The sequence below is a fragment of the Parus major genome, chromosome 4, assembly GCF_001522545.3.
Source record: "Parus major isolate Abel chromosome 4, Parus_major1.1, whole genome shotgun sequence".
Classification (NCBI taxonomy): domain Eukaryota; kingdom Metazoa; phylum Chordata; class Aves; order Passeriformes; family Paridae; genus Parus; species Parus major.
The window spans coordinates 44234284-44260115 of NC_031771.1; the positions used below are offsets into that span (position 1 = coordinate 44234284).

General features: G+C 36.7%; 1 protein-coding gene across 1 annotated transcript in view; it reads left to right on the plus strand.

Annotated features, from left to right (window-relative positions):
• GABRG1 (gamma-aminobutyric acid type A receptor subunit gamma1) overlaps window positions 1-25832 on the plus strand; it is a 63157-nt gene that overhangs the window by 27457 nt on the left and 9868 nt on the right. Inside the window, exons 4-8 of the mRNA XM_015625764.2 lie at window positions 13040-13260; window positions 16063-16145; window positions 17358-17495; window positions 17625-17777; window positions 20906-21117. Of these exons, the coding sequence (XP_015481250.1) occupies window positions 13040-13260; window positions 16063-16145; window positions 17358-17495; window positions 17625-17777; window positions 20906-21117 (807 nt within the window). The remainder of the gene's footprint in view (window positions 1-13039; window positions 13261-16062; window positions 16146-17357; window positions 17496-17624; window positions 17778-20905; window positions 21118-25832) is intronic.

The window sequence follows — 25832 nt, forward strand, 5'->3', positions numbered from 1 at the left end:
CAGGGTGTGTGCCCAGGTGCCATCCTGGCCTGTATCAGCAATAGTGTGGCCAGAATGACCAGGACAGTGGTTGACCCCCTGTACTCAGCACTGGTGGGGCCACAACTTGGGTGCTTCAGTTCTGGGTCCCTCACTTTCAAAAGGACATTGAGGTGCTGGAGCATGTCCAGCAAACAGCAATGAGGCTTATGGAAGCTCTAGAAAACATGTCTTAGGAAGAACAGCCGAGGGAGCTGGCTTTGTTTACTCTTGAGAGGCTCAGGGGGGAACCTCATCATTGTTAAACTCCCTGAAAGGAGGTTGTAGTGAGGTTCTACAGTGCCTACAGTGGGAGGACAAGAGGAACTGGCCTCAACCTGAGGCAGTTAACATTCAGATTGGATATTGAAAAAAAAAAAAAATTTCACTGTTTGGATGGTCAAGCATTAGAATAAGTTGCCTGGGGAGGTGGTGGAGTCAGCTTCAGCAGTCACCTGGAGGTGTTTAGGAGGTGTCTGGATCGTATGCTCAGTGATGTGGTTTACTGGTTTAGGGGCTACAGTTCTGGGCTGGTGGTCAGACTTGATGATCTTATAGCTCTCTTCCAGCCTTGACAATTTGATGATTCCAAGTGCATTTTTATGAGCAAAATCTTGATCCTCAGTAGCTCTGCAGTGGTCTAGGGATTTCTTTACAGAGCTTAGATAAGCAGTGGATATTTAGAACCTATTTTTACTATATGTTGAACACTATAAATAGAATATTAGGCTTTTACTGCTTTTTTCCTTCCAAACTAGGGCCAAGATAAAAAGCATCCATTGTTTGGTGGTGATACAAGTAGTAGAGTCTGATATATGGTCTCAGTGCAAAAATGCATGTTGATCCATGCTGCCTGTTAGTCTCATTAGCTTTCTCAGACCTGTATTCATCCCCAAACCCTATATATTCATAAATATGCAATGTTTTGTGCTACTGATGCCCCAAGCTGTCCAGGGGAGAACCACATCAGCACCACAGCTTTTGTGGCTTGACAAGGCTGTTCAAGTGCATAAATCAGTTGGCTGGGAGAGGTGTGGTACCCCTCCAGGACATTTCTGCCTTCCTTAACTAAGAGATGACCTTTTCTTGTCATTTATGTTTGATAAAAACTCTTATGACAATAAAATGAGAGGAATTTTTTGAGAAGGAATGCAGGTGCAGCTCCCTAAGTGATAAGAAGCAGAATCGGATCATTCTGCCAAAAATGACGAGCAAAGAGAAAAGTTTATTCTTCCCCTGTATTTGATGTACATTTACTCAAGTGTCATGTAGTAAACAGTTAGAAAGAAGCAGATTGTTTCTAGAGAGATGCACAGACATCATGACTGATAGACTAAATACTAAAAGAAAGTTCTCTACCAGACTGTCTATATCTGTCTGTATAAAACTGAATACACATATAAAAATATGTTTACAGAAATAAAATTATGTTTTAAAATTTCTTTGCTTTTTAACAAGTTTCTAAATCATGATTTAACACTTTGAAGCACTGTGATATCATTGACATTTAGCATGTTTAAGTGCTACTAATTTTTATTTCCCTTCCTGTGGATAAGATGATACTCTGTATTCCCTTTTTGTATTTATTATTGGAATTTGCAGTTAGAAGGCCCAGTCTGAAAATTCCACGATGAATTTTTCAGACTACACTTCACTACAGCAGTGCAGTCTCTTTGTTATTTTCCAGAATTTCTCTTCTGTGGATAATTCAGCTTTTGTCACATGATCTTTGCTTACTAACCATTGAAGGCTACTCTGATCACAGGTTGAAGCCATACTTTGAAGCCTACCACTCATATTTTTAACAGGAGAGCTAAAGCACTTAGCAAATCAGATCTTCACAGAGCATACAATGTGCTACTTTGGTAGGCAGATGGCATGGCCTGGATATTGGTAGGATACAATTTTTCTTGTCATATTGTACTATTTCTGACTTTATGTAGAATATGCTGGTGGTGAATTTTAAGTATCCTTTGACTTCTAAATTCCCATTCATTCTCTAGTTGCAGTAACCAGCTGCAGGTTTTTTATTTTATTTTTATTTTTATTTTTTCATGGTATCCAAGTATTAATGGGATCAGTGTCCTAATACAGATTGCTCAACATTATTGCACTTGTGGAGGATACTGTGTGGCCAGGCATGTCACTGCACTTATTCTACTGGTCACTAAGTTTGAGGGTTTGAAGGTCCGTACTCTTACTTTGCAATGCAATATAATTTACACAAAGTACACAAGAATATAAGTAATCATGACCTGAGGATATATTATCTGAATGTACCCTGAGATACAATACTTGGAGATTCACACTCTTTCTGTGCATTATTCTGTAAAACAACACAGTTTAAACTCTGGTTTTGAATTATATTAAATGTTGTGTTACTCAATGATACTGTATTTAGCAAGGCCCTGTTCCTGCAGATACCTAGTTAGTTTACATGTGTGAACATTGACTTCACATTTCACATTGACTTAAGGATTTAAAAAAACACTATAGAAGAAAATCTAAAGTAGGAGTTGTCTAAAGGAAAGAAATTAACTCTTTCTCTCCCCGTCCTTGTCTGTTACAGAGCTGTGTGTCTAAATGAGCACAGTTCCACACAAGAAATCTAAACATAATAAATCAGTGCTAGGCAAATGCTGCAATAAAGGTAGCATTTCAGGACTGGGTGAGCACTGCTTGTCATGGTTTGTGAAATGCACCTGAAGCTTATCCTGGAGGTTAGAATTGCACTGTTTTGAGGAGAACCACTGTCTCTATAAGCTTTATGCAGACTGACAGATAGGAAGATCCTGAGGCATGCACTTTGGCCCATATTTAAGAATTTATGAGGTTTCCTAAAGGTTATGTGGATTCAGTGTGCAAGCAATGGAGATTTTTGAAAGTCAAATTTTTGCACTTTGTGCAAATTGGCTTAATTCTGTTTCAAACGGCAGGAATTCTGTGATCAAATTGTTCATAAAACAGGAAAAAAGTACCAATGGGTCTTTGAATATTATTATGTTCCTTATTTTACAGTATCTTCTTTGAAAGAAGTTAGAATTACATTTTGTTTCCCAATGTACACTTTTATTTCAATTAGGGAAGATAGATTCCAATCATTTTGGTGCCTGTCAGCACTGCAAGTGATCATGGTTAATTGGCTTACTCAGATGACTGTTTGAGATTGATGGACACTGTTCATGTACAGCAGCTGAGTAAATATTTTTTCAGTGGCCTTGAGCATTGTGGTTTTTATTATGGAATATACTTAAAAGTCAAACCCCATATTTCTGCTGTATTTCTTGTTACCATCTCTTGAAACTGAGTAATACTTCACTAGTACAGCTTCATGATTGTTCTCTTTTTTTATTCCCCAAAAAGATTAGCTTTAATTGATTAATCTGGTTCTTGCAGTTTCACTGCTGCTATTGGAAAATAGCTCTAAGCTTGTCTTGTTCAGAGAGATTTGACCAAATATGTGCAATATTCTGCCCATACTGGGACATCAATTCCTTTGTTGCTCCTTTGCAGTTCCTTTGTTGGTCCCAATTCCTGTGAACAATTTGAAGGGAATGGTGAAGGGTGAGGGAAAATGCAGTTAGTATACAAGTGACAAATGTTGCTGTAGCCTCTGAAACCAAAGCAGAGAACAGACATCTTTGCAGTCCCGACTTTAAACAGCATTCAGTATTTTTTTAATGTTTTCAGCTGCAGTTTACCAATTGTCCCTTAATAGGTATGAAGCCAGGAGAGGTACTGAAGGTTCCACACAAGTCACTAGGAAAATTTATGCCCTTTGCTGTATAGGATGGTCTTATTTCCACGTCTGATATAATATCAGTGCTATTATGTAAGGCTGCAGTCTTTTTGTGCTGTGGTTGGTTCTTAAATTTTAGATTAGTTCATGCTTTAGGAAATACTAGTTTTGTATTGTACCATTGCATCACTTTAGTCACAGTCGGCATGGCTGCAGTAATGATAATAACCAATATAGTAATAGTAATACTACTACTACAAGTACAGTTTATTTTTACTTCACTCCCCTGATTTCAGTAGAGTGTGCCAGCATACTGATCAGAAATCCTATTTGTTTTGTCTCAGATTCAGAGGCAGTTTGATTATTGCCTCAAATAATCAAACTGCCTCTGAAGCACCTGAGATTTCAGATGCACGTGCTCTGTATTTGCACAGGGCTGATCTGTGATTCTTTAATTTGTTAAAGAAATGGCAGGAGTGCTGAGCTGTGGATGTGAATAGGGCTAGACAACAATTCTGAAAAAGTTTCCTTTTTATCTGTGGTCAGTCTGTCAGTGTGTTGTGGTAAAGTCTCTTAGTTTCTTGTGTTCCTAACAATTGATCTATTCAAGTATTGATGTGAATGTATTTCTTAAAGCTTTTCCTTTATTGCTTCTGCACAGTATGTCTTCCATGGCCACATTCTCTTCTCCTGTGCTCGGTTCCTTCTTGGAAGTTTCATGCACAAAATTAGCCAACTTTCTGTGTCAGTTGCCTGCTATTTTGTGTCTCTTTTTGTCCAGATTTAACAATTGAATTTCTAAATTCTGTCTTGTGTCACTCATATGTGTTCACAGTTGTTTTGTTAGCTCAATATGGCAGAATCACAGCTTTGAAGCTTACAACTTTTCACCTCTTACACACTCTCAGTTGCTGTGAATAATCATTATTCTATGCCATTGAGGACTGAACTCTAAAAATTTTCTATGATGTGATGGATCTTAGAACCAGGAGTAGGGTCTCAGTTTTAGTCTTGCAAATTCTGAACACAAAGGGATTTTGCATTTCTTCATTTTTTAATCCATCACATTAAAACTCTTGTCTGAATTCCCATTGTTACACTAATTTATGTCTGTAACCTTTCCAGTTGCCTTTTGGCTCCACTCATATTATCTAGAGATGTCCTGTAGGTAGAATTTTCCACTTTTTCTACTGACTTATCTGTTGCTCAAGTTCTTCTTTTGTCTTCTCTTTCATTGGATCTCACACATAAACTGTTCCCTTTCACTTTCAAGGTACTTCAAAACCTGTCCTCAGCGATTTTTAGTTGTTTTTTCTTTTTTCCTCAAGAGGCCATTTCCTGCCTCACATCTTGCTGGTTTCTGCTCCCATACTTTCAACTTTTTATATCAGTTTCTCCCAAGATGCCCTTTATGCTTGAAAGAAACTTCCTACAAATGTCTGCAAAGCCACTTCATTGTTTTTCTGTTTCTGTTTAAACTTACTTTTCCTTTGACTCATTTACCATTTTTTCCCCTCTGTGAAGGTTACAAAATATCACAAAGAATTAAGCTGGTGTTGTGCTAAAGTTGCTATCTGTAATTATGCCCCTGTTGGCTTTCCAAATCTTTCTTTTTATGTTAAATTCAAGCCATAATCTCTTTGCAGAGGTTATGTATCCTCTATAAGTAATTTTGAGTGACTGCATAGTTCAGTTGGGATCTGAGATGATCTAAACCAAGACTAACATTAATGTAAGTATTACATAGCACTTCATTGAGAAGGTAAAGGTATTGACTAATATTAAAGCTAACCCAAACAACGCTTTTCTCTCTCTTCTCACTCCAAAGCTGCACAGACTGCTTGTCTGTTCTGAGGTATAGTTTATCATTACTTCCTGTGCCCTAATATCCTGTCCAAATACTTTGTCTTCTTCATCTGTGTTGTGTCCCTTGTGTCTGCAGCTAAGAGAAGATCCATTTAATTTTTTGTCTGTACCTCTTATCTCTGTGTCAGCTATAAGATAAATATTTTTAAGAACATTACACACCTGTTCTTTGTTATTAATTCTTTATCTGTCTGTCTATATGGACATAACGTTGTGCTTCATACTTGTTGAATAATTCTGCTAGCCTTGATTTGAGCTGGGTTTTTGAGAAGAGAGGCAGAGGGTAGCCTTGACTGTTGCAATAGTTCGTAACAGCTTGTTGCAATAGAGGTTGACCTCAGCAATGGCACTTACCACAGAGGTTTTCATGGCCACCTCTGCCACTGTGCATCAACAAAGTGTGCTGTAATTCACTGGTCCCTACAAGCGCCGCTGTCAGGGTCTATGCTGACACTACAAAAACTCATTCTCTCTTATAAGCCAGGCAGCCATAGCTGGGTTTTTCTCCTCCTGGCACAAGCTACAATAATTTCACTTTGCTGAGAGGGGAACAGTCTGGAAAGCCTTGTCCTGCAGCAGGACCTCCAAGCTGTTTACCAAGAGAGTAACCCCACCCCTGGAAGGAGTGTTGCCTTGCTCCCTTGGCAGTAGGGGTGGCTGCACTGACCATGGAGCTGTTAAGAAATGGAATATGCTTTTGCTAATAAGTGAATGCAAATTCACTGCCTGTTTATCTTGGCTTCCATTTTATTGTGGCTTTGCACTATTTTAAATTTTGCCGAGTCTTTCACATCTGGGTGCTTATTTAGGCCACCATGGAGAATATCTGTTTAAAACACTTTTTCTTGGGCTATTTTGAAGTGTGACATTCACCAGCATACAGTACATGCTGACTGAGATGTTGCCTTTCTGAATAACAGTAGTGTCTCTATTGTAGAGGTTTATCCCCACAACAGGTTATGCTCTTGAGACCAGTAAGTAAGAGGCTCCTTTTAGGAAGGTCTTGATGGCTGTACATGCTCTTATATATTCTATATCTTGTATAGTATAGCAGATGATTGATGTTTGGAGCTGATTTCTGCCTCATCAACCAGAAAACCAAATAGGTATGCTGTATTTCATGGAGGATGATGTATTTTACAGGAGTTGCAGAGTAGAAACCAGACAAGTCTGTTTGCCATCAGTGTTGGGATTTTGAGCCATGTACATTAAAGACCAAAGAGTAACTGTGTAGTTAGTCTTGCTTTGAGAACAGTTGCACCATACTGAACAGCAAAGTATTACCTTCACTAATCAAGGGAAGCTATAAAACTGTGTATGCTTGAGTAATGTATGGCTTTGTTGTTAAACTTGCCTGTGAGTCCAATTTTGGCTAGAGTGTCTCTAATTACAGGAAGGTAAATGTAGCTGCTTAATTTAGAAAGTACAGTCAATGGAGCTGATAAATCACTGCTGACAATCTCTAATTGTCAAATACTTAATCCATTTATTTGTGGGTTTTTGATATATATGCTGTTACATATGTTTGGTGATTGGTTTGTTTTTATTTCTGTAGAGTTTTTTTTTGTTTGCTTGGGTTTTTTGTTTCAGGTTTTTGGGATTTTTTTGGTTGCTGCTGTTGTGGGGTTTTGTTTTGTTCTGAGTTCTCTTCTCTAGTTCTTTCTAGAATTTAATGTTTGTCCATGAGAGCTACTGGCTGAAATATTCAATTTTGTATTGAAAAGTAAATCAAAATTTTTATATAATTTTTACCATGAGAATTTATATAGATTATGTATAATCTTATCTGCTTATGTATAATTCACCTGCTTTCTCTCCTTGTGCTCTCTTCAAATGACCAAAATCTAAGCTGATGAAACAAAAGCATAGATTTTGTTGAAGTGCTTCAGTTACTTTTCTAGCTAATCTTTTTGCTGTTGTCAAGATTTTAATGATAGTTTGTAATCTACTAAACATTGAAATAAGTCTTGCCTTTTATTCATATTGTTGTTTGCATCTGCCAATTTGCATGTTCAAAATAAGGACTAGATTAGCACAGATGCCAAATTATGATGTGAAGAGTGAGATTTTTTTTCTGAATTGTGACTATGTTGTACTCCCTCACCTTCTGTAGATACGATTTTTATATTTCCACTTACCCTGTGCGTACATTCTCATAGCATCCTCCAGTGTGATTATCTGTACCATTATAGCAATCTGACTGATTAAAAAACTCTGGAAGCAGACACTATGCACTTCTGTTCACTGCATTTCCTGCAGCTCTCAGCTCCTTCGTGGCTGCAGTATCATTAATGTAATATTACAGGTAGGTATCAGAAGTACTGTGGTTTCTTGGATCTATTAGGTTTTACCCTAAGGTCAGTAAGTTCAGATTGCTTTACAGAGTAAACTAAAATGGTTTACTAAACCAAGAAATTTTACTTTTGCTTTGGTCTCAGTCATGTGGATTAAGTTCTGAAACCATCATTGACCCTGAAGCAGCTCAAAAAATCTCTTTAAAGGGCTTTTAAAGTAACCCACCAGGGAGAGTAGCTACATTTTCAACATTTTGTTAAGAGAGGTTATACATCAAGGATAGGTTAAGTATTTTAATAAATTACTTTATAACCCCTTACTGATGTCCAAAGAAATTTGGGTGAGGGAGAAGGTAAAGGTTACGAGTGTTTATTGGCAGCACCCTGGGAAGATGAAGATAAATTGGCTAATGCTCGATGCTTTATTTTGTGCTTACCTCTTAGGAAAGCCTGTGGTTACTGATTTTGTCTATTACATTTTTTGTTTTTAAAATCTTTTCATCAATACTGAAATTGATGAAATATTCTGAAATTTCAGAATACTGAATTGATATTTGGTTTAAAATCATATCTCTTACTGTGGAAACACAGACTAGTGAAATGCTTTTTTTAGTTTCCCCTTCTTAATTTTTTCCTGAAAAATTCCCTGCCTCACTGACATCCAATTCCAGTTTAAGGAATTAGAATGCTGAATACAATGATAAAATAACTGAAAAAAAGTGAAGTCATGTTAGCTTGTTAGCTGAACTGCTTTGAGGGGCTCCATATGAAACATATTTCAGAATGTGCCATTACAGAAACCTTGAGGTGCCCTTCACACAAAATTTTGAATCTGGAAGAACAGCTGGAGTGAGTTTCTGAACAAAGATGAAATGATAGGAATATGTTTTTATTCATTTTTCTATGAAATTCACTGGTCATTAGCTGCATTGTAGGTCTGTAGTTTGCATCAATTTTTTTAGTGCTGAGTTTGGTTTTGGGACTCTTCCTTGATTTTCTGTTTGGCCCCATGAAACTAGGCCACTTTCTCCTGTTCTCAAACAAAATGTGTTGCATTTAATGTAATCTGACCAACAATTCAGCTACTTGTTACTTGCCTTCTCCACAATTTTTTTATTATGGAATATCAAATCAGTTGTTGGACTGTCAGGAAAAATATCCAAGAATTCTTTTTTTTTCTTTGTTAGATTTTTTCCTGTCCTTATTGATATTATATTGGAATTTGTGCGACGCAGTTTATAATAAGAGTTTTGTCAGGTATCTGCCTCTCTTTCTTTCACAGCTTTCCAGTAAAAAAAAAGAGCAATCCACTGACCTATTTTCAAGTCTGACTGTAATTGAACTGTTCATGACAATAAAACAAAATGACAAACAATGAAACAAACGACAAAATTTCATGACAAAATATTGAGGATTCCATTTAACCCCCTTCAGTTGCTGTTCCTGCTTTGTTTGAATATTTTAATTAAATATATATATAATATTATATTAGATATGAATATTTTTATTTATATATTAAATGACTTTCACTCACTTTCACTAAGGCTATGAATCTGTTTGTCAATAGTCACAATTTGTGCCATGCCTGGCCCTTTAATGGTAATCTCTGATTAGTCACACTGTTCCCACCCTTTGGAATTTGTTAAGATCTTTTAGAGAGGAAAGAGATGCAGGGGGATTGAAGTTATCTGTAAATAATTGGGCAGGTGGGCACTTCATGCCAGCTGTGAAAAAAAAAAATACTCAGGGATTAAATCAAATGCCAAATATGAGCCAATATGTGCCATTGTTCTTGAACCCTGTGAGGCTAAATATGAATAACCATGAATTCTGCTATGGCTGTGACTAACACAGCTATAGATGGATTCACTTTATTCTACATGGCTGTTTTGTCATTAGTTTAATTTGAAAGAGAGAGTAGTAAACCAATTTTTATGGTTGCACAGTGGCATTAAATGGTGAGTTTCATGAAAGACTTTTAGAAGTGATAGGAGTGTTAATGTTAAATTTTCTAAGGAAACAAGGAAAGCAAAATAGTTGACTAGAAAGATTTGTTGCACTAAAATAATATTATAAGTAATCTTATAAATATATGAATTTTGTTGCTGTTGTGCTTGCTTCCACAGTCTCTGAAAAAACGAATGAGCTTTTATTCATCTTGTTTTAGAAATAAAGTACTCTCAGAAAAGACAATATGGTGATAATTTTAGGGACCCAGATTTCCCCTTCTTAAAAGGAAGTAGAAAATAAGGTCCCATGTAAGATGCATTTTGTGAAGGATATGTGGCACTTCAGGATGGTATTATGGACCCTCAAAGACAGAGAGGTCTCAGGGAGTCATAGGATAAATAGATACGCTGAAGAAATAGGCAGTAGTGTCACCAAGGCTGATGGTAGAAATGGAATAAGTGTTCTTGGGTGAAGTCAGAGCACTGTCTCTGAGTCCCTGCTGAAGAGCAGGGTGAGCTGCTGCTGCTGCCACTCACCATGAGGCTGCAAGTCCACATCTTTCAGGTGGGATGACTGGTAGGATTATGCTTGTAGCTGGCTGATTCCTGAGGGAGAGGGAGAGGGATATGTCTGAGTGCAGAGGTGTGAGCTTATAAATGGAGGACAGTTCTCTTCAGGTGTGTTACAAGAGGCTAGAACTTGGATCTGATTTGATATTCAGCAAGCCACTTGGAAACAAGCAGTTACTAATTTTCTGATGTTAAATTGTGGTGTACTGGATTAATAACTAAATTATTGTATACTGAACAGTTATAAATGTACCATGAAGAATTGTTCTTGAGGTTTTTTTTTGTGTTTTGGTTTTTTTTTTTCCAAAAGTTTTCTAAACAGGACCTCTAATATATGGCATGCTGCTTTCATCTGGGATAGAACTAAGTTTCTCCTTAGTAGCTGGCACAATGCTGCTGTTTGGATTTAACAGGATACAAACTTACATATTTAATACTGAAAGGTAAAAGAGCATCTGAGTCTGCTGAGGCCATTCACTTGTTTTTTGTGTTCAAAATAATCTTCCTTTTTTATTCTAATTCGTTAGGGTGGTTGGTATTCTATGACGAGCTGTGTTTTCTTGCTTGTGTGGATTTGCCTATAATAACTGATAATTTTTCTTCTCAAACCAGGCATTGCTACTGTGAAGTAGCTGCTTGGAGTTGAACTTTCAAACTCAATCTTCACTTTTTGTACATTTTATCATGTCTGTTGATTTCGCTCACATCTTTATTTTTCTTCCTGTACTGTACTTCGTACTGTAAAGGCAATGCATAAATCTTTGTTCATTCTCTTCCATTAAAGCCCATTAAAACACTTCTCTGGTGCATTGCCTTGGGCTCTCCTTTAGCTACAGCAAGGCAAGTTTCATTTTCAGTTGTAATCACTACAAATGACCACAGAAAGCTGAATTTTAAGGTTAAACAGTTCCAAGGCTTTCACAGGTATCTGGAATTCTGTTTATAGAAAAAAAATAAAATAAAAATCAAGGACTTATTTTGACCTGCAGAATCTTTCTCTGATGGCAGTGACTCTCAAGAAATATGCAGAGTTTTAGAACAAAGTCATCTTAAAAATGCATTTTTTGTAGTCTTTTTGGTCTCTCTGTCTCTCCACTGTTTGCCTCATGCATTAGTTGTTCAAAACATTTGAAAAACACTGAGTTACCACAGTTCAGGTGATAATTCATCTGCAATACATCACAGAGCAAGAGGAAACCTCCCTCTAGTACATCTGTTTCCTGAACTTGCACTTTCCCATATGGAGAGGTGAGAAAATTAAGAGAGATTAAGATAGTCCCAGAATATCTGCCTTGTAGTTCTCAAGGATGAAATGCCAAATTTCTCGAACTTTGCTGAGAGAGGGGTGGTGTCTGTTGCTGAAATTAGTGAAGAATCTGTAACTTTTACAGTTGGCTGCTGTGGTTGCTTAAAAGGAAAATGAACAACAAAAAAAAATCCAGTCCAATCAATGAAGCCTTCAGCTTTTATTTAAAAACAGAATGGAATGACTACACAATGCATTTTTATTGATCAAGTAAACTAGGACTAACCCCTTTGGCTCAAGCAAGAGTGTGAACACTGTCTCTTCCTCACTTTTGCCTGTCCATTCAACAGCTGAGAGGTGAACAACCAGCACTGAGTGTTTCAGTCTGGTCTCCAGCTCTTTCCCTGCAGGGGAGCTGCTGAGTTTCTCATGGAAGCCCTCATGGTGCAGCTGTGCAGGAAAGATCACGTCTGCCATCGGGTGGTGAGGCCAATGCCATTAAGGTCAGAGTATGGTCTGACAACATGGAAAGCTGCTGCTTTACCTCTTTGTCTGAAGGGCAGGAACAACTGGCTGGATTCTTCAAAAATCAGAATTCTTTTATGCATCTGTATTGCTTATCTCTCTCAAGTTCTATTGTGTCAAGAATTATTTCATAAATAGGGGTTTCCTTTTATTTATTTATTTTGTTTTTCACCTTTCTTTTCTGGCCACAAGTCTACAGATGAATTTGATTTCTATTACAGAAGGAGCTTCCTTGAGGCTTTAATAAGTAAAGTGGAATTTCTTTAGGGAAATTTCCCTCCTGTCTGTGATTATGTATACTTTTGTGTGTATGTTGGTAGGTGTACAAGGCAGATGGTAAGAGATAGTTCTGCAAACTGTCGTGTTTAATTTCCACATATTCGTGAATTCTTCATAATCTGAAATTTCTTGAAAAATGTTAAATTGTGTGTTGAAAGGTGTGGGTGAAAACATAGAAAGCTTGCTTTATTTGATTCTTGAAAGATGTAGAATATCTCCCTTAACAAACAGTCTAACCCTGAAGTAATAAGGTTGCCCTTAAATTTCTGTCCAGGGCGCCCCGAGGTGATTGCACTGTGTGGGAGCCTCCAGGTTACACTGCCATCACCTATCTTCTTCCTGAAGTACTCTGTGGGTGTCAGGGGAGAGGAGGTGGGGACAGAAGGCTCTGTGCATCTTCTGTCTCTCTTTCTGAGTTCACTGGCTACTGTGCAAATGGTAACACCAAAGAAAATAGAGGAAGTGGCTTTGGATTTATATATGAGTCAAAAAACAGTTGGCTTGCAGACTTTGGTAAATGTAAACATAGATATGGTTGTTTCTCTGTTTTTAGGAATACACTATAGATATAATTTTTGCCCAGACTTGGTATGACAGTCGTCTAAAATTTAACAGCTCAATGAAGGTGCTTATGCTTAATAGCAATATGGTTGGAAAAATTTGGATTCCAGACACTTTCTTCCGGAACTCAAGGAAATCTGATGCTCACTGGATTACAACTCCAAATCGTTTGCTTCGAATCTGGAGTGATGGAAGAGTATTGTACACTCTAAGGTGGGTTTTTATTATTTGGGTAGAAAAAAAACCAAATTCCTGTTATGACCAGGAATATGAAAATAAAGAATACAAATCAAATTCCTGGTGTCTCTTTTGTTATAGACCACAGGAATTTTCAAGGAGTTGATTAAAGAAGAAAATAAAAAAGATAATTTGATCATGAATAAGATGAAATTCCTAGTATTGAAATATAATGCAGAGATGATTTCCTAAGGACAACTGAAGGGGATGGCAAATTTTCATCTCATTTAGGTACAGGCAAGATTTAGAAAGGGGTGTTGAATAGTATATAGCATCATGGTGGTCTCTCATTAATATATCCAGATAAATTAGTTTTGGTCTAAATACTTCATAATCTAATTTCCACCAAATAATATTCTATAAGTAAAATATTAAATTCTTCAAATAATAAAAATTATAAGAAGTTTGATTAAAGCTAAGGCCCCAGTCCTGCATGTACTTCACAATGTATTTAGGCTTGCAAGCTATTAAAATCGACAGAGCTGTTCATCCAAAATAGGCATAAGTAAACATGTTGGTAATAATTCTACTTGGCAAATGGGAGATGCCTGTGCTGCTTTTAAGCTTAAGGCTATCTGTACTAATTTTTGAGTCACTTTTCAAATAGTTCTTGAAAGGCTGTAGTCTACAGAAAGTATTTTAGGGTCGTCTCTGTCATATTTTTTAAATATACCAGAAAGATCTTTTGGTATATATTTGATATATATTTTGCTAAATATTTGGTATTGAGCTGATCAAGAAGTAGTCTATGCAGAGGTTGTCATAAATATGATTTTACTCTTAAGAGCTTATTTATTTATCTATTTAAAACAAAAAGTGGCACTTTTAATTGCTTTCTTCTCAGTCATTTATGCTGTGTTCATATGCAGTCTATGTTATATGAACAATTTATAAATTTCTCCTGTGTTGAATGTAAGAAGAATTAGAATGCTTTACAAGGATTCTCTTCACTGAATTTTTTCTTAGTACGCATCATTTGAGAGCATACAGACATCTCTGAAGAACACTTTTTAAATGGTTTATTATTCCAGTTGTTTTTAAAAGCCTCTAGAGACCCCCTTCTGTTGACATGCCAAGTTGTTTTTTTTCTTATTCTAATTAGCAATTGTAGAGTCGTACTTGGACTTTACCCTTCCATTGTCCATTCATTTTCAATGCAAAATTTCTTCTAAAGAGATTCAAAGTAACAGAAGGAAATAAATATGAGCAAAAAAAATCCCGTGAGCCCTCACAGAGCAATAGGTTAGAATTACTGAGTCAGAGTTTGAGAAATAAAGTGCAATGAGCTGGTAACAGAACAGCAGAACAGGCTTTCACCCAGCGCTGCAACGTGCAAACATCTGTATGGGCGAGGATAAGGCCTGAATTTAACCTAAAGGAAAATAACGTGGAGAAGTTCATATCTTGCTTATTGAAGGAACAATAATATGATCTGACAGTGCTCCAAGTTTGTGGAGTCCTCTGTATCACCACTCTTGTTGGTAATTCTGGGGGCAGACATGGTGGAAATTTTCAACAACCTTACTGAATCTCCTCTGAGGGTAGCCCATAGTCTGTCCATTGCACCATCACTGATTTCAGATCTACTTGTGGTGCTTTTAGTATAAGGCACAGCTTGTTTGCTTTTTCTTTGAGTGGTTAACTATCCAAAAATTGAAAATGGAAAGTAAAGGCAATAAATGTATAAATCATAGTTGACAAAGTTGTAAAGCATCTCCATAGTGATGCAAGTATTCTGCTTAAAAGTGTGGGGACTCTTCCTTCCTCTCTCCCACAGTGTATGCTAAGGAATAGCACTTTTCCTTATAAACCTTTGGTCAGGTCGTAGCGGCAGTTTGTGTAGCATAAACACTTTGTTCAGAGACTTTTGATCTGAGACTATCTGGCAGCATGTCTGAGAGTCTTTTCCCATCCCTTCTTGTCTAATATAGAAGTACTGTACACAGTCAAGTATGTGAACATTCTGGCAATTCTTAAAGTTGATTTTAGAAGACATTCTGACTTTCTAACAGTGTTGCCAAGAAAGGAGGAGGTATTTTAAATGCAAAGAAGGCAGTTTGGACTCTAACTCCTTACTTGGCTTACTAGTGAAAGGTAGCAAAACCAGGTTTTGCACTTACTGCTTGGAAGTCCTGTGGAAATCTGTGATAGCATTTTTGAAAGCAGGAAGTGATTTAGTTCAGACAATTATGAGTCTTAAACCAGTTTTAAAATGTTTATAAATCGAGAATTGTTGAATGCCTTAGACATTAAATAAGAAGAAACATTGCCTGCTTTTTTCCATCCAAATACTGTCTTCAACAGAACTGCTTCCATGAGTATAGAGCAAGTCCAATGTCCCCAACAATTTTTATCTTATGTAAAGCCACAAGATATGATGCCAAATGCAATTTGACTTGATTAATGTGTTCTACAAAAACTTCCTTTATGTGCCATCATAAGCTCCTCTCCTTCCCCTCTCTTCAGACCCTACTTTTTATCCCCTATTTCTTGTAGAGCTGAGAGGTGCCCCCAAATCAATTGAAATCTTTGAAATGGCTTGAAATACCAATTGAAACAATACAGATCCTCAAGTTGCATGAAATAATATTTCTTGTTTTGTTCTTTGGTGCTAATGCTGGATGTTGTTTTTCTGATACACAGGAGGCTATTCATAATGTCCATTAATTGGCAAAATTTATTTCTGTGCATGTTCTTTACTCTGTAGTTTAAAGTGTCTGAATTCTTGAGTATAACCTATTTTCTTCTCTTTTTTTTTTCCTTTCCTTTTCTAATTAGGTTGACAATTAATGCTGAATGTTATCTTCAGCTTCATAATTTTCCTATGGATGAACACTCCTGTCCTCTGGAGTTTTCAAGCTGTACGTGGTAAAACACTTTTTTGTCCTCTTTACATTCAGGCTTTAAATTTACCTAAATTTTGGCATCAGGAGAGAAAATGTTTATTTTTTAAAGCCTTGCAGTGAAAGAAAGAGCTGACCATTCAAGTTTTGACTAGATTTATTGCATTATTTAACACACTAATGAAGAGGTAGAATCACATACATTTTTTCCTACTTTAAAATAGTCTTATTGCTTAGGAGTCTAATACAATGCCTATTCCAGTTAATGGAAATGCATTGTCCTGAATAAACTTTGTTTTCTTATGCCTGCAAGACTTGACAGCTTTGAATTAGTTCCATATGGTATACTTAAAAGGAAAAATACTCTATGTCTTCTTTAGCCTGCTTCTGTAAATGCTGAATCAGTATAAGAAGTCCTTTTCCTTTCAGTGGGACTTTGTAGGAGCAAAACCACAACCTTCAAGCTCTGTTTTTTTTGATGCACACTATGTTTAGAAAGAAGTGAAAAATCCTAGGAAGCTGTGCTATTGTAATCATGGAATCATTAAGGCTGGAGAAAAACTCCAGGATCATCAAGTCCAACCTATGACTGAACACCAGTTTCTCAACTAAACCACAGCATGAAGTGCCACGTCCAGTTCTTGAGCATCTCTAGGCATGGTGACTCCACCATCTCCCTGGGCAGCCCGTTCCAAATGCTTCACAACCTTTCAGTGATGAAATTCTTCCTGGTACTGAGCCTGAACCTCCCCTGATGCAGACATGAGGCCATGTCCTCTCATCCTGTTGCTGGCTGCATGGGGGAAGAGGCCAACTCCCATCTTGTTACAGCCTCATTTCAGGAGGTCTTCCCTAAACCATCAAATTATGTACTAATTAGTGTCTGTACTTTTAAGCTCTTTCTGATCATTTAATGATAATGTAATGACATTTATGTTTTAATAGTGATGATTTTGAGCCAGTTTTTTTACTGGAGTTTGAGAATACCATGTAGATACCTTCTAAACATTTGTATTTATGGGGTTTTTGATTGACCTTACATTTACCTAGTCTTAAAATTGAGGCCATATATTTTCTGGTTAAATTTTAAATTTGTCAGGAAGACTATAGATGGTCTAAGATCCACTTTATTTATACCTCTGGTTTAGTTTATAAGTAACTTCAGAGATCAGAAAACATGCTTTGGTACATTCTGTGGCTGAATATTTGATTTGTTTTGTTTAATTCTAGATGGATATCCCAGAAATGAAATTGAATACAAATGGAAGAAAACCTCTGTTGAAGTGGCAGATCCAAAATACTGGAGATTGTATCAGTTTGCATTTGTAGGTCTACGAAATACAACTGAAATTTCTCATACCTTGTCTGGTAAGGCAAAGTGTTGAGTTTTATTTTATGCAATATCTACTTAGATCAAGACTAACAGAAGAAAATACAACCTAAAACCATACTAGATGTCAAATAAATATTTTTATTCTTTTTTTTTTTAATTTTTAGGTGATTATATTATTATGACAATATTCTTTGATCTCAGCAGACGTATGGGATATTTTACTATTCAGACATACATTCCTTGTATACTCACAGTTGTTCTTTCGTGGGTGTCATTTTGGATCAATAAGGATGCAGTTCCTGCAAGGACTTCTCTGGGTAAGAATGTCTTTTCTTATCCTTGAAGGATCTGGTACACCCAAAGAATACAAATGGTGCAGCAGGGAGTAAGTTAACCACAGTTTATTCCCCTTCAGATTATGATCATTCTCTCTTTTGAGCTGCATCATTGGGAGTAGGAGAGTCCTGCTGTAGCTGCATGGCAGAGTTTAAGGAAGCAATACTGAGCATGGAGACCCTGAACCAAGTCTTGTGGGTCTGCTGTTGCTCTTGTAAATACATTTTATCTTCATTATGTATTTTTTTATCATCTCCAGGGACTGTCATGTGGCAATTATTAGTCTGACACTTAGCTTAGCATCATGGAACAAATGAAGTCATTAGTAGCAAAAATGGTGAAAATCTGGTTTAGTTTTTTTTTTGTTGGGTTTTTGTGTTGTTGGCATTGGCTTTTTGGTTGTTTTTTGTTTGGTTGTGTTTGGGGTTTTTTTGTTTGTTTTTAATAGAATGATTCAATTATTTTTGACCCAGGATAGGACAGAAAATTTGCAGCCAAAGTTGCACTTCAGGCAGTTTAGCCCATAATTCACAAAACCACTTGCTTTCACTATAGACAGTACTGAAGTGTGTTGCAAGTTCTAATACAAAGATAATTCTGTGTTAGTGTCATCTTGTCTGACCTGTTTAGCATGGTGTCAGTCTGCTGAGTTTGATGTTTAGGATTCATGTGCTGCCTTGGAGAAAAGTTGCAGTTCCCACATAAACCCTGATAAATGGGTTTACAGAGTGCACAGGACACAGCTGTGAGCTTAGCAGGGACAGATGCTCACAGTAGAACTAGTGACAGCAGCCTGATCTGTTTTGGGGGAAAGCTCAAGAGCTGCGAGTTGTGCCTTAGGAAATTAGACATGTGAGTTAATTTTCCTCATCAGTTATGGATGATAACTGTGAACACACTACTCCCACCCTACAAGATCATTTACTACCAGAAGCATGAGTCTACACTTTGATTCCCTGCCTTTCCCACTGAAACTGGACCATCAGCAAGCCTGCCACATTAATGAGTCAAGAGAGATAGTAAGCAAAAATGAGCATGGCTCAGTAGCCTGATGAAAAGGTAAGGGAAGAAAATCTAAGTCTTGGATCCTAACTTTATATTATTTGAAAGTGTTAAAAAATTTAGTGAAGAGAGTCTAAGTGTTGAATAAATAAGTGAAAATTACTTTTGATAGTTTTAGAGCTTGATGCAGAAATCTCACCAGATTTCTTTGACTGACTGATCATTGAGCATCACTGTGGATTCTGACTAGTAACAATGCAATAGTTATAACAGGAAAAAAGTGTTCTGTTAGTATCCTTCTAGCTCTTTGTCCAGTTTTTTCTTTTTACAAAGTACTTTTTATATGCCATGAACCTAGGATTCTTATGTCATGTTTAGCTAAAGTTTTCAAGCTCTCACTTCAGCAGTACTAGCCTTCATCTACTCCAGATGAAATACAAATATTTGTAATATCTTATTTACAGCTCCCTGCAGGTAACTTTGAACTCCTTTCTTGTAAACACACAAAAGTCATCACTTGACAGGTTGTAGGATGACTTTTCTTGCATGCAAATGTTCTGGAGAATGAGAAAGAGAGTACCTGTCAAATGGACACAATCTTATGGAAAGAGAAATTAATACAAGAAAGCCAAAACTAAGCGAGGTTTCTTATGGCAGATAAGTGTTTTGCTGTTGAAGGTTTGCTCCCTCTGACAGCCCCATATGCCTTTCACATAGCAGGAATTTTTCCAAGGCTGGAAAAATTTGTGTCTCTTTTTGTCCTCTCTGAAAGGAAGTTGATACAGGGAATGGAGGGTGGCACTTCCCACCCAGAGGTTGTGTGGGGTCTGGTACACTGAAAAGGCTGGATCTTTTTCTCTCATATGTATTGGAAGATCCTGGAAGATTGTGGTTTCCCAGAGCAAAAGTTTTGAGGTGAATGCAGATATTTAAATATTTAGCTATACAGAGAAATGCCAAATCTATCTTTAAAAGTATCTGGTGGGAGAGAAGAACTTTTGAAGAACTCTGTGGTTATATGTTTGCCCTTTTAGGCATGCAATTTCATTGGGAAATCTCTTGGAGAAACAATAGTGTCTTCCTGCTGCAGAAAGAGTCCATATCATCCAGTGATTCCATGTTTTGATTTATGAGCCATAGACAGCTTTAACCTGGTGCAGTGCTTTTTTTTGTTTGGTTGTTTGTTTGGGGGAATTTTTTTTGTTTGTTTTTGTCTGTTTTGTTTTTAATAATCTTGTGCATATAGATGACAAATTATTTGTATGTTCAAGTACTGCATCCAAAAAGAAAGGTCACACCTTAATTTTGGACTACTATGTAAAAGGTTTTGCATCTCCCTGAAACATCAAATATAAGAAGAAAATGTTAACACCTCATAAATGCTAAACTAATGAAGGGTGATACAGTTGAGATTTTGAACACATAGCTATTAAGGCCAGTTTGTTCTTTTAATTAGCTTGTATGTAATTGAGTCAAGGGAAACATTTTCTTTTACTTAAGACAGCATTGAAAGCATATCTGGTAACTTAGAGAATGAGACCAGAAAGCTGTGAATGACACCAAATTTGATTTTCTATGTCTTTTTCAGAAGCAGAAAACTGGAAATATTACTCAAGTTTGCTGTGTTTACCAAAAGTTTGAAATCATTGATAAATAATGAACCTTTTAGTTCTGAATGCATCCTTTTTAACATTTTAATCTTTTGATCTAAGGGACTTGTGCTTATAAAATTTGTGTGCTTATTTGTACCTGTTTTTCTACTGTATTTATGTGCACATTATATGTCAGATTTATAAAGTTCCACAAAATTAGTGTCATTGTTTATTTGATGTGTGTTGCAAATAGAAGGGATTTAAAGGGTAGGTGAAATGTGCTGCTTTCTCTATGATCCCATGGAGGCTGCTGCATCCATAAGGGTGGATTCTTGCTCTAGCAGCAGTGCACGTGGATGTAATCAGTGGTGAACCCACTGACCCCTCCTGTGGGTCAGTTCTTATCAGTGAATTAAGGGCTAATATGATGACTTTTATCTGTGACAGTATGATTGATTACCTATGCATTTCCCTCTTTCTGTCTTTTTTTCTTTCTTTCTTTCTTTCTCAAACAGGGATCACAACGGTGCTGACCATGACAACGCTGAGTACAATTGCTAGGAAGTCACTCCCAAAGGTTTCCTATGTGACAGCAATGGACCTTTTTGTTTCAGTTTGCTTTATTTTTGTGTTTGCTGCCTTGATGGAATATGGCACCTTACATTACTTTACCAGCAACAGAAAAGGGGACAAAGGAAAAGAAAAGAAGGCAAAATCTAAGCCATCAGTAAGTTTAGTCAAACAAGGAAAAAAAATAAATGCAGAGTGGTTTTATTGTAGCATTAATTTTGAAAGACTGCTTCTTAGGTAGAAAAGTTAATGTTTAAAGATAATTAACACTGATACTTATTTTTTTCATTTTTTTGCAGTTGGGGGCTTATACTAATTGTGTCAATGCAACTAGTGAGCAAAGGGTTTAGATGATTTCATATATGTGAATGAGGACACATGAGCCTAAGGTGGAGAGTGGTTTGATATAATATTCCATGACCTTGCTGCTTCTAGAACTGCCCATGAAGTGTGTGCCCACAGGGATGTTTTGTAGGGGCACAGTGCTTCTGAAAACAGCACCTGGCAGAGGGCCACAGCTAGAACTGTCACAGTAAAGATTATGTGAATGGAAAGAAGGTTGAGGATTTCTTTGGATCTGCATCACCTAACTTAAGTCTTGCAAAGCTTCACAAAGGAAAAAAAAAAGCTTATTATTCACCAGGATTCTGAATCCCACTACAGAAATTCTATCTTAACTCTTTTCTAAATTGGCTTCCATGTTCCCTTCTGGTTAAATAAACCTTCTGCTTTTACAAGTTGATGTTTTTATGGTAAACCTCCACACATCTCAGGTTCAAGTATTACTCAGTTTTAAGAGGCTTTCTTTTTGTGTAGTAAGAATACTGTAATTTCCAAAGAAATTATTGTTGGAAGTCACTGCAAATATTTAAAGGTAAATTTAAAGTAAGAAAACATTAGAATAAGAGAACGGAAAATGTTATAAAACCCCTTTCCAAATAATCTCATCAAAGGAAGCAGGAGCATACCTGAATCATAATACCAGTTGCCTTTTTTAGTTGAAGGCTGAATACCAGTTCTGTATGAGGTGAAGCAGAAATTGATATGAAATTACAGAATTGCAGATATGGAGTGTGGAAATCGTGTTATGAACCATATCCATTCTGCAACTCTTGTCAGCAAGAACTGGTGTCCCCATTCTAAGCAGCACTGCTGTGGGCCTCCCTCTTATGGGGCACTTCCAGGCTGCTGGGGCTTGATGCCAGAGAAATGAGATCCCTTAGGATTCACTTGGTGAGCTGGTCCAAGGGGATCAGCTGTGTATTTAGGACAAAGCTAGTGGTGAAGTGTTAATTCTTCCCTTTGCTGCCTTGGTCAGACATCACTCTGACCCTCAGGGAATCCTCAGTGGTCCCTGAGGATCAGGGAATCACAGCCAGGAAAACTGGAAAATGGAAACCTCAAACCTGCCTCCTGTTGGAGTGGTGGAAACAAATGTGGGCACAACAGAAGGGTGGGATGCAGGCTTTGGCAAGGGCCACAGCTGAGTTATGAGGGTAGAAGGTTACACAGGATGTGGGGCTGTCGCATGCCAGCACAGCAGATTCAATTTCAGGTTGCTGCTGCAAAGAGGTCTCAGCAACACTTGATGAGCAGGGAGCTGAGTAGGTCTACTCTTGGCACAGCACAGGGAATGCAAAGATATCAGCAAGTACTGCTTTATTCAAACCAGGCAGATATTAAAGACCAGCTGCTGACAAATCAAAAGACACTGAAGTAGTTTGCAAGTATGCTCTATTGAATGAAATAATGACACTTTGCAGAATCTGTTCACACACACCCATGTGTGCAATAATCTGCCAAGTGCTTTGAGATTTTCAGTGCATGTGAAAATTTTAAATGTAGAATAATGATGAGATAGAAAGTATGCAACTTACTGAATAAATAGCTGGAATTTGAACTAAGATTAAAATTGGCAATATAATACTAAAAATGCTGTTCAGTTGTGTTTTTCTGGGTTCTTAAATGATGCTTTATATTTTTAAGAAGTTGAACAAAGAAATCTTTTTGCACAAAATTCTTTATGCATGTTATGGCTATAAGACCATACAAAAATAAGAGGTTATGCTAAAAAAAAAAGGGAGAATTAATATATACTTTAATATAACATAATATTATAATTTATATAATTTTTATATTATATATATTATATATACATATATGTATAATTTAATATACTTAGATGCAAGTATTCCAATTTAATATGAGTTTTTCTGGTAATGTTTTATAAAAAGCTGTGACTTTTGCTCCAAATAAATAGAGAAGGCATCTAATTAGTTAATGGGAAGTTATACCATTACAAATCCTTTCATTTATTTTTTTTTTCCTTTTCTTTTTCCCCGGTTATTTTTGTCTAAGTCTTCTATTAATTCTTTTAGTCCTGCAGTTATGGATATGAAACTCAAAAAACCAGTTTAATTTTAAAAGTCAGTTTAATTCCTTCTGAAAACTCATTTACAACTGATTTTTTTCCTTGGGAATCTTGGCTTGCATAGATCTGCTATTTCTACTGCAAAATGCAATAAATGGTTACTATTCCAGGAACTGATGCCAATAAACCACAATAAATGATCTTGTGAATAAAAATGTGAGATTGTACAAATGATTACAGCAGTTTTATCTTAGAAAATATGTGCTGGCATCATTCAAGAAAGGTAGTATGAATTGGCTTATGCAAATCCGCTTTAGCAAGGATAATGAGTTTGGGCAGGAAAGATTAAACTTAATTAGTTGTGGATCTTGTTCTGATCATCAATTCACCTGAAATGAATGTATCACCTGTGCCATGATCTCCACAGACAATGGCTTTCTTTTGTACTTGTATTAGTGTTATTGCAGAATAATCGGGGTTTGATCCTATCAGAGTGTATTATAAATGATACCACAAAACATGGAGTTTTATCTACTGTTTCAGTAGGCATATCCATAAAAAAAACAGCATGTACTTCTATATCTACATGTTGTGGGTGTTTAGTTGTTTTGGTTTGGATTTTTTGTTTTTTGGGTTTTTTTTCAGTTTCTGCCAATTTATATATAGACATTTTCTTGTGAGGTGTTGGTCTTTTTTCCTCTTTTCCCTCACATTGCCTCTTACACACATTTATATATTTCCTGTAGGTAGTTAAGCCTACAGGATGACTGTGTCTGCCTCCCTCAAGCCACCTCTTCAGACTTGTAATTCAGTAGCCACCTCCAGTCTGTGCTGGTGATGTGAACAGTGGAAAGCAGTACTGTAATTTTTTCTTCTCCCATGGTGTCTCTGTGTTGAGGATTCCTGTTTTACCCCACTAGTAGAAACAACTCATGCCATAAATCTTACATAGGCAGCAAAACCAACAGTGAGGAAATGTTTGTAAAACCAGAGTAGGTGTGAATCAGAAATAGGAATCTTTCCCTGTTTATCTTCAGCAGAATAAAGATTTTTTTTCTTAAGTTCAAAAAATTCGAACTTATTTTTCATGTTTTATAAAAATAAGCCCTCTTTGCAATGCCTCAAATTAGGATAGAAGCATGCAACTCCTGTTTCTTGGTATTGTCAGTATTTTATCATAGCTGAAAATAATAATGAGGTCTGTTAGGATGATAATTAGCTCCCTAGGTCATCATGTATAATAAATTTTGAAACAGCAGTGTGTGTGAAACTTTCTCTGGTAAAGACACTGCTTAAATAAAGCTATTTGAAAACATGGTGGATACTGAACTGCATTAACACCATCCCTTGGGATATTGTGTAAACTGCCCCTGAAGCAAAAGAATGTCACCTTAACAATGTATAGAGGTCTGTGTACTGGCCAAAGTAATCCCCAGGAAGAGGGACAAAAGTGGTTTAAAGCATAACAAGAAGCTAAATGATGGCTTGCCACTTTCCTTATTTTTTTCATGTGTTTTCATTTTTTATCATGTATAATTGGTTAAGAGAACTTAAATATCCAGTTAGATTTTCTCACTGCTTCTTTTCTGCTGGTTTATGCCCTTACATGACAAAATATGAAGAAGAGAGAGAACACATATAAGAGTATAGTAAATGTAACCCTTCTCTTTGGTCTGAAGATTTTAGAAGAGATGCCAAATGTGGATTGAGGTGGGGTAAGTTGAAAGGGAATTGTAGAATAGTTTAAAACAGCCATGAGATTTAGAAAGAGAAGATAAAGGAAGATAAAAAAAGAGAGTATATTTTGAAACAATTAAAAAAAACAAGGCTGATGTGTATAAAACTGTGGAGAAAAAAAGAAATAAAAGGGGGAAAGTTTAGTTAGTGTTGTGTTAGTGTAAGTAAAAAGAAGATGGAAAGGGAAAAGTTACAAGTAATGGAATAGGAAACACTATATATACTAGGCAATAAGCTACCCAGATTTTTTCAATGAGAATTATATTACTCTCTATTTTTATCAGATACAAGGTTTTTATATCCACAGAAAGTGAAAGTAAGAATTAAGAACTGAATTAATCAGTGACTTGAGTGACATTCTCCTAGGGAGTCATGTCTTGGATTTTAAAGGGGGGCTGTATTGTTCAGGGGTTTAACATCTGAGGGTTAGATGGTGTAGCCTGGCCTTATATGTCTCAGTCTGTTAAACTTCACCAGTGATACTGTGCTAAACCCATTTGGTTTTTTATTTTTGTGAAAATGTAGCTTCCAGAAACACATCCAGTCTCCTTCTAAAGACTCCAAAAGATGGGAGGACCATCATTCCTTTGTTAGTGATGATTATAGCCTGCTTGTGGACTTGGTTGTGACCCAGTTGTCAAGAAGTGACTGACTTCAAAATGTTTGTCTGTGTTGTGTAGATGGGATCAGCTAACCCTGTCTGTGTAACTAATTAGCTACTATTCCCAAATCCCAGCACAACCCAGTTTTCACTGTGGCAGGTG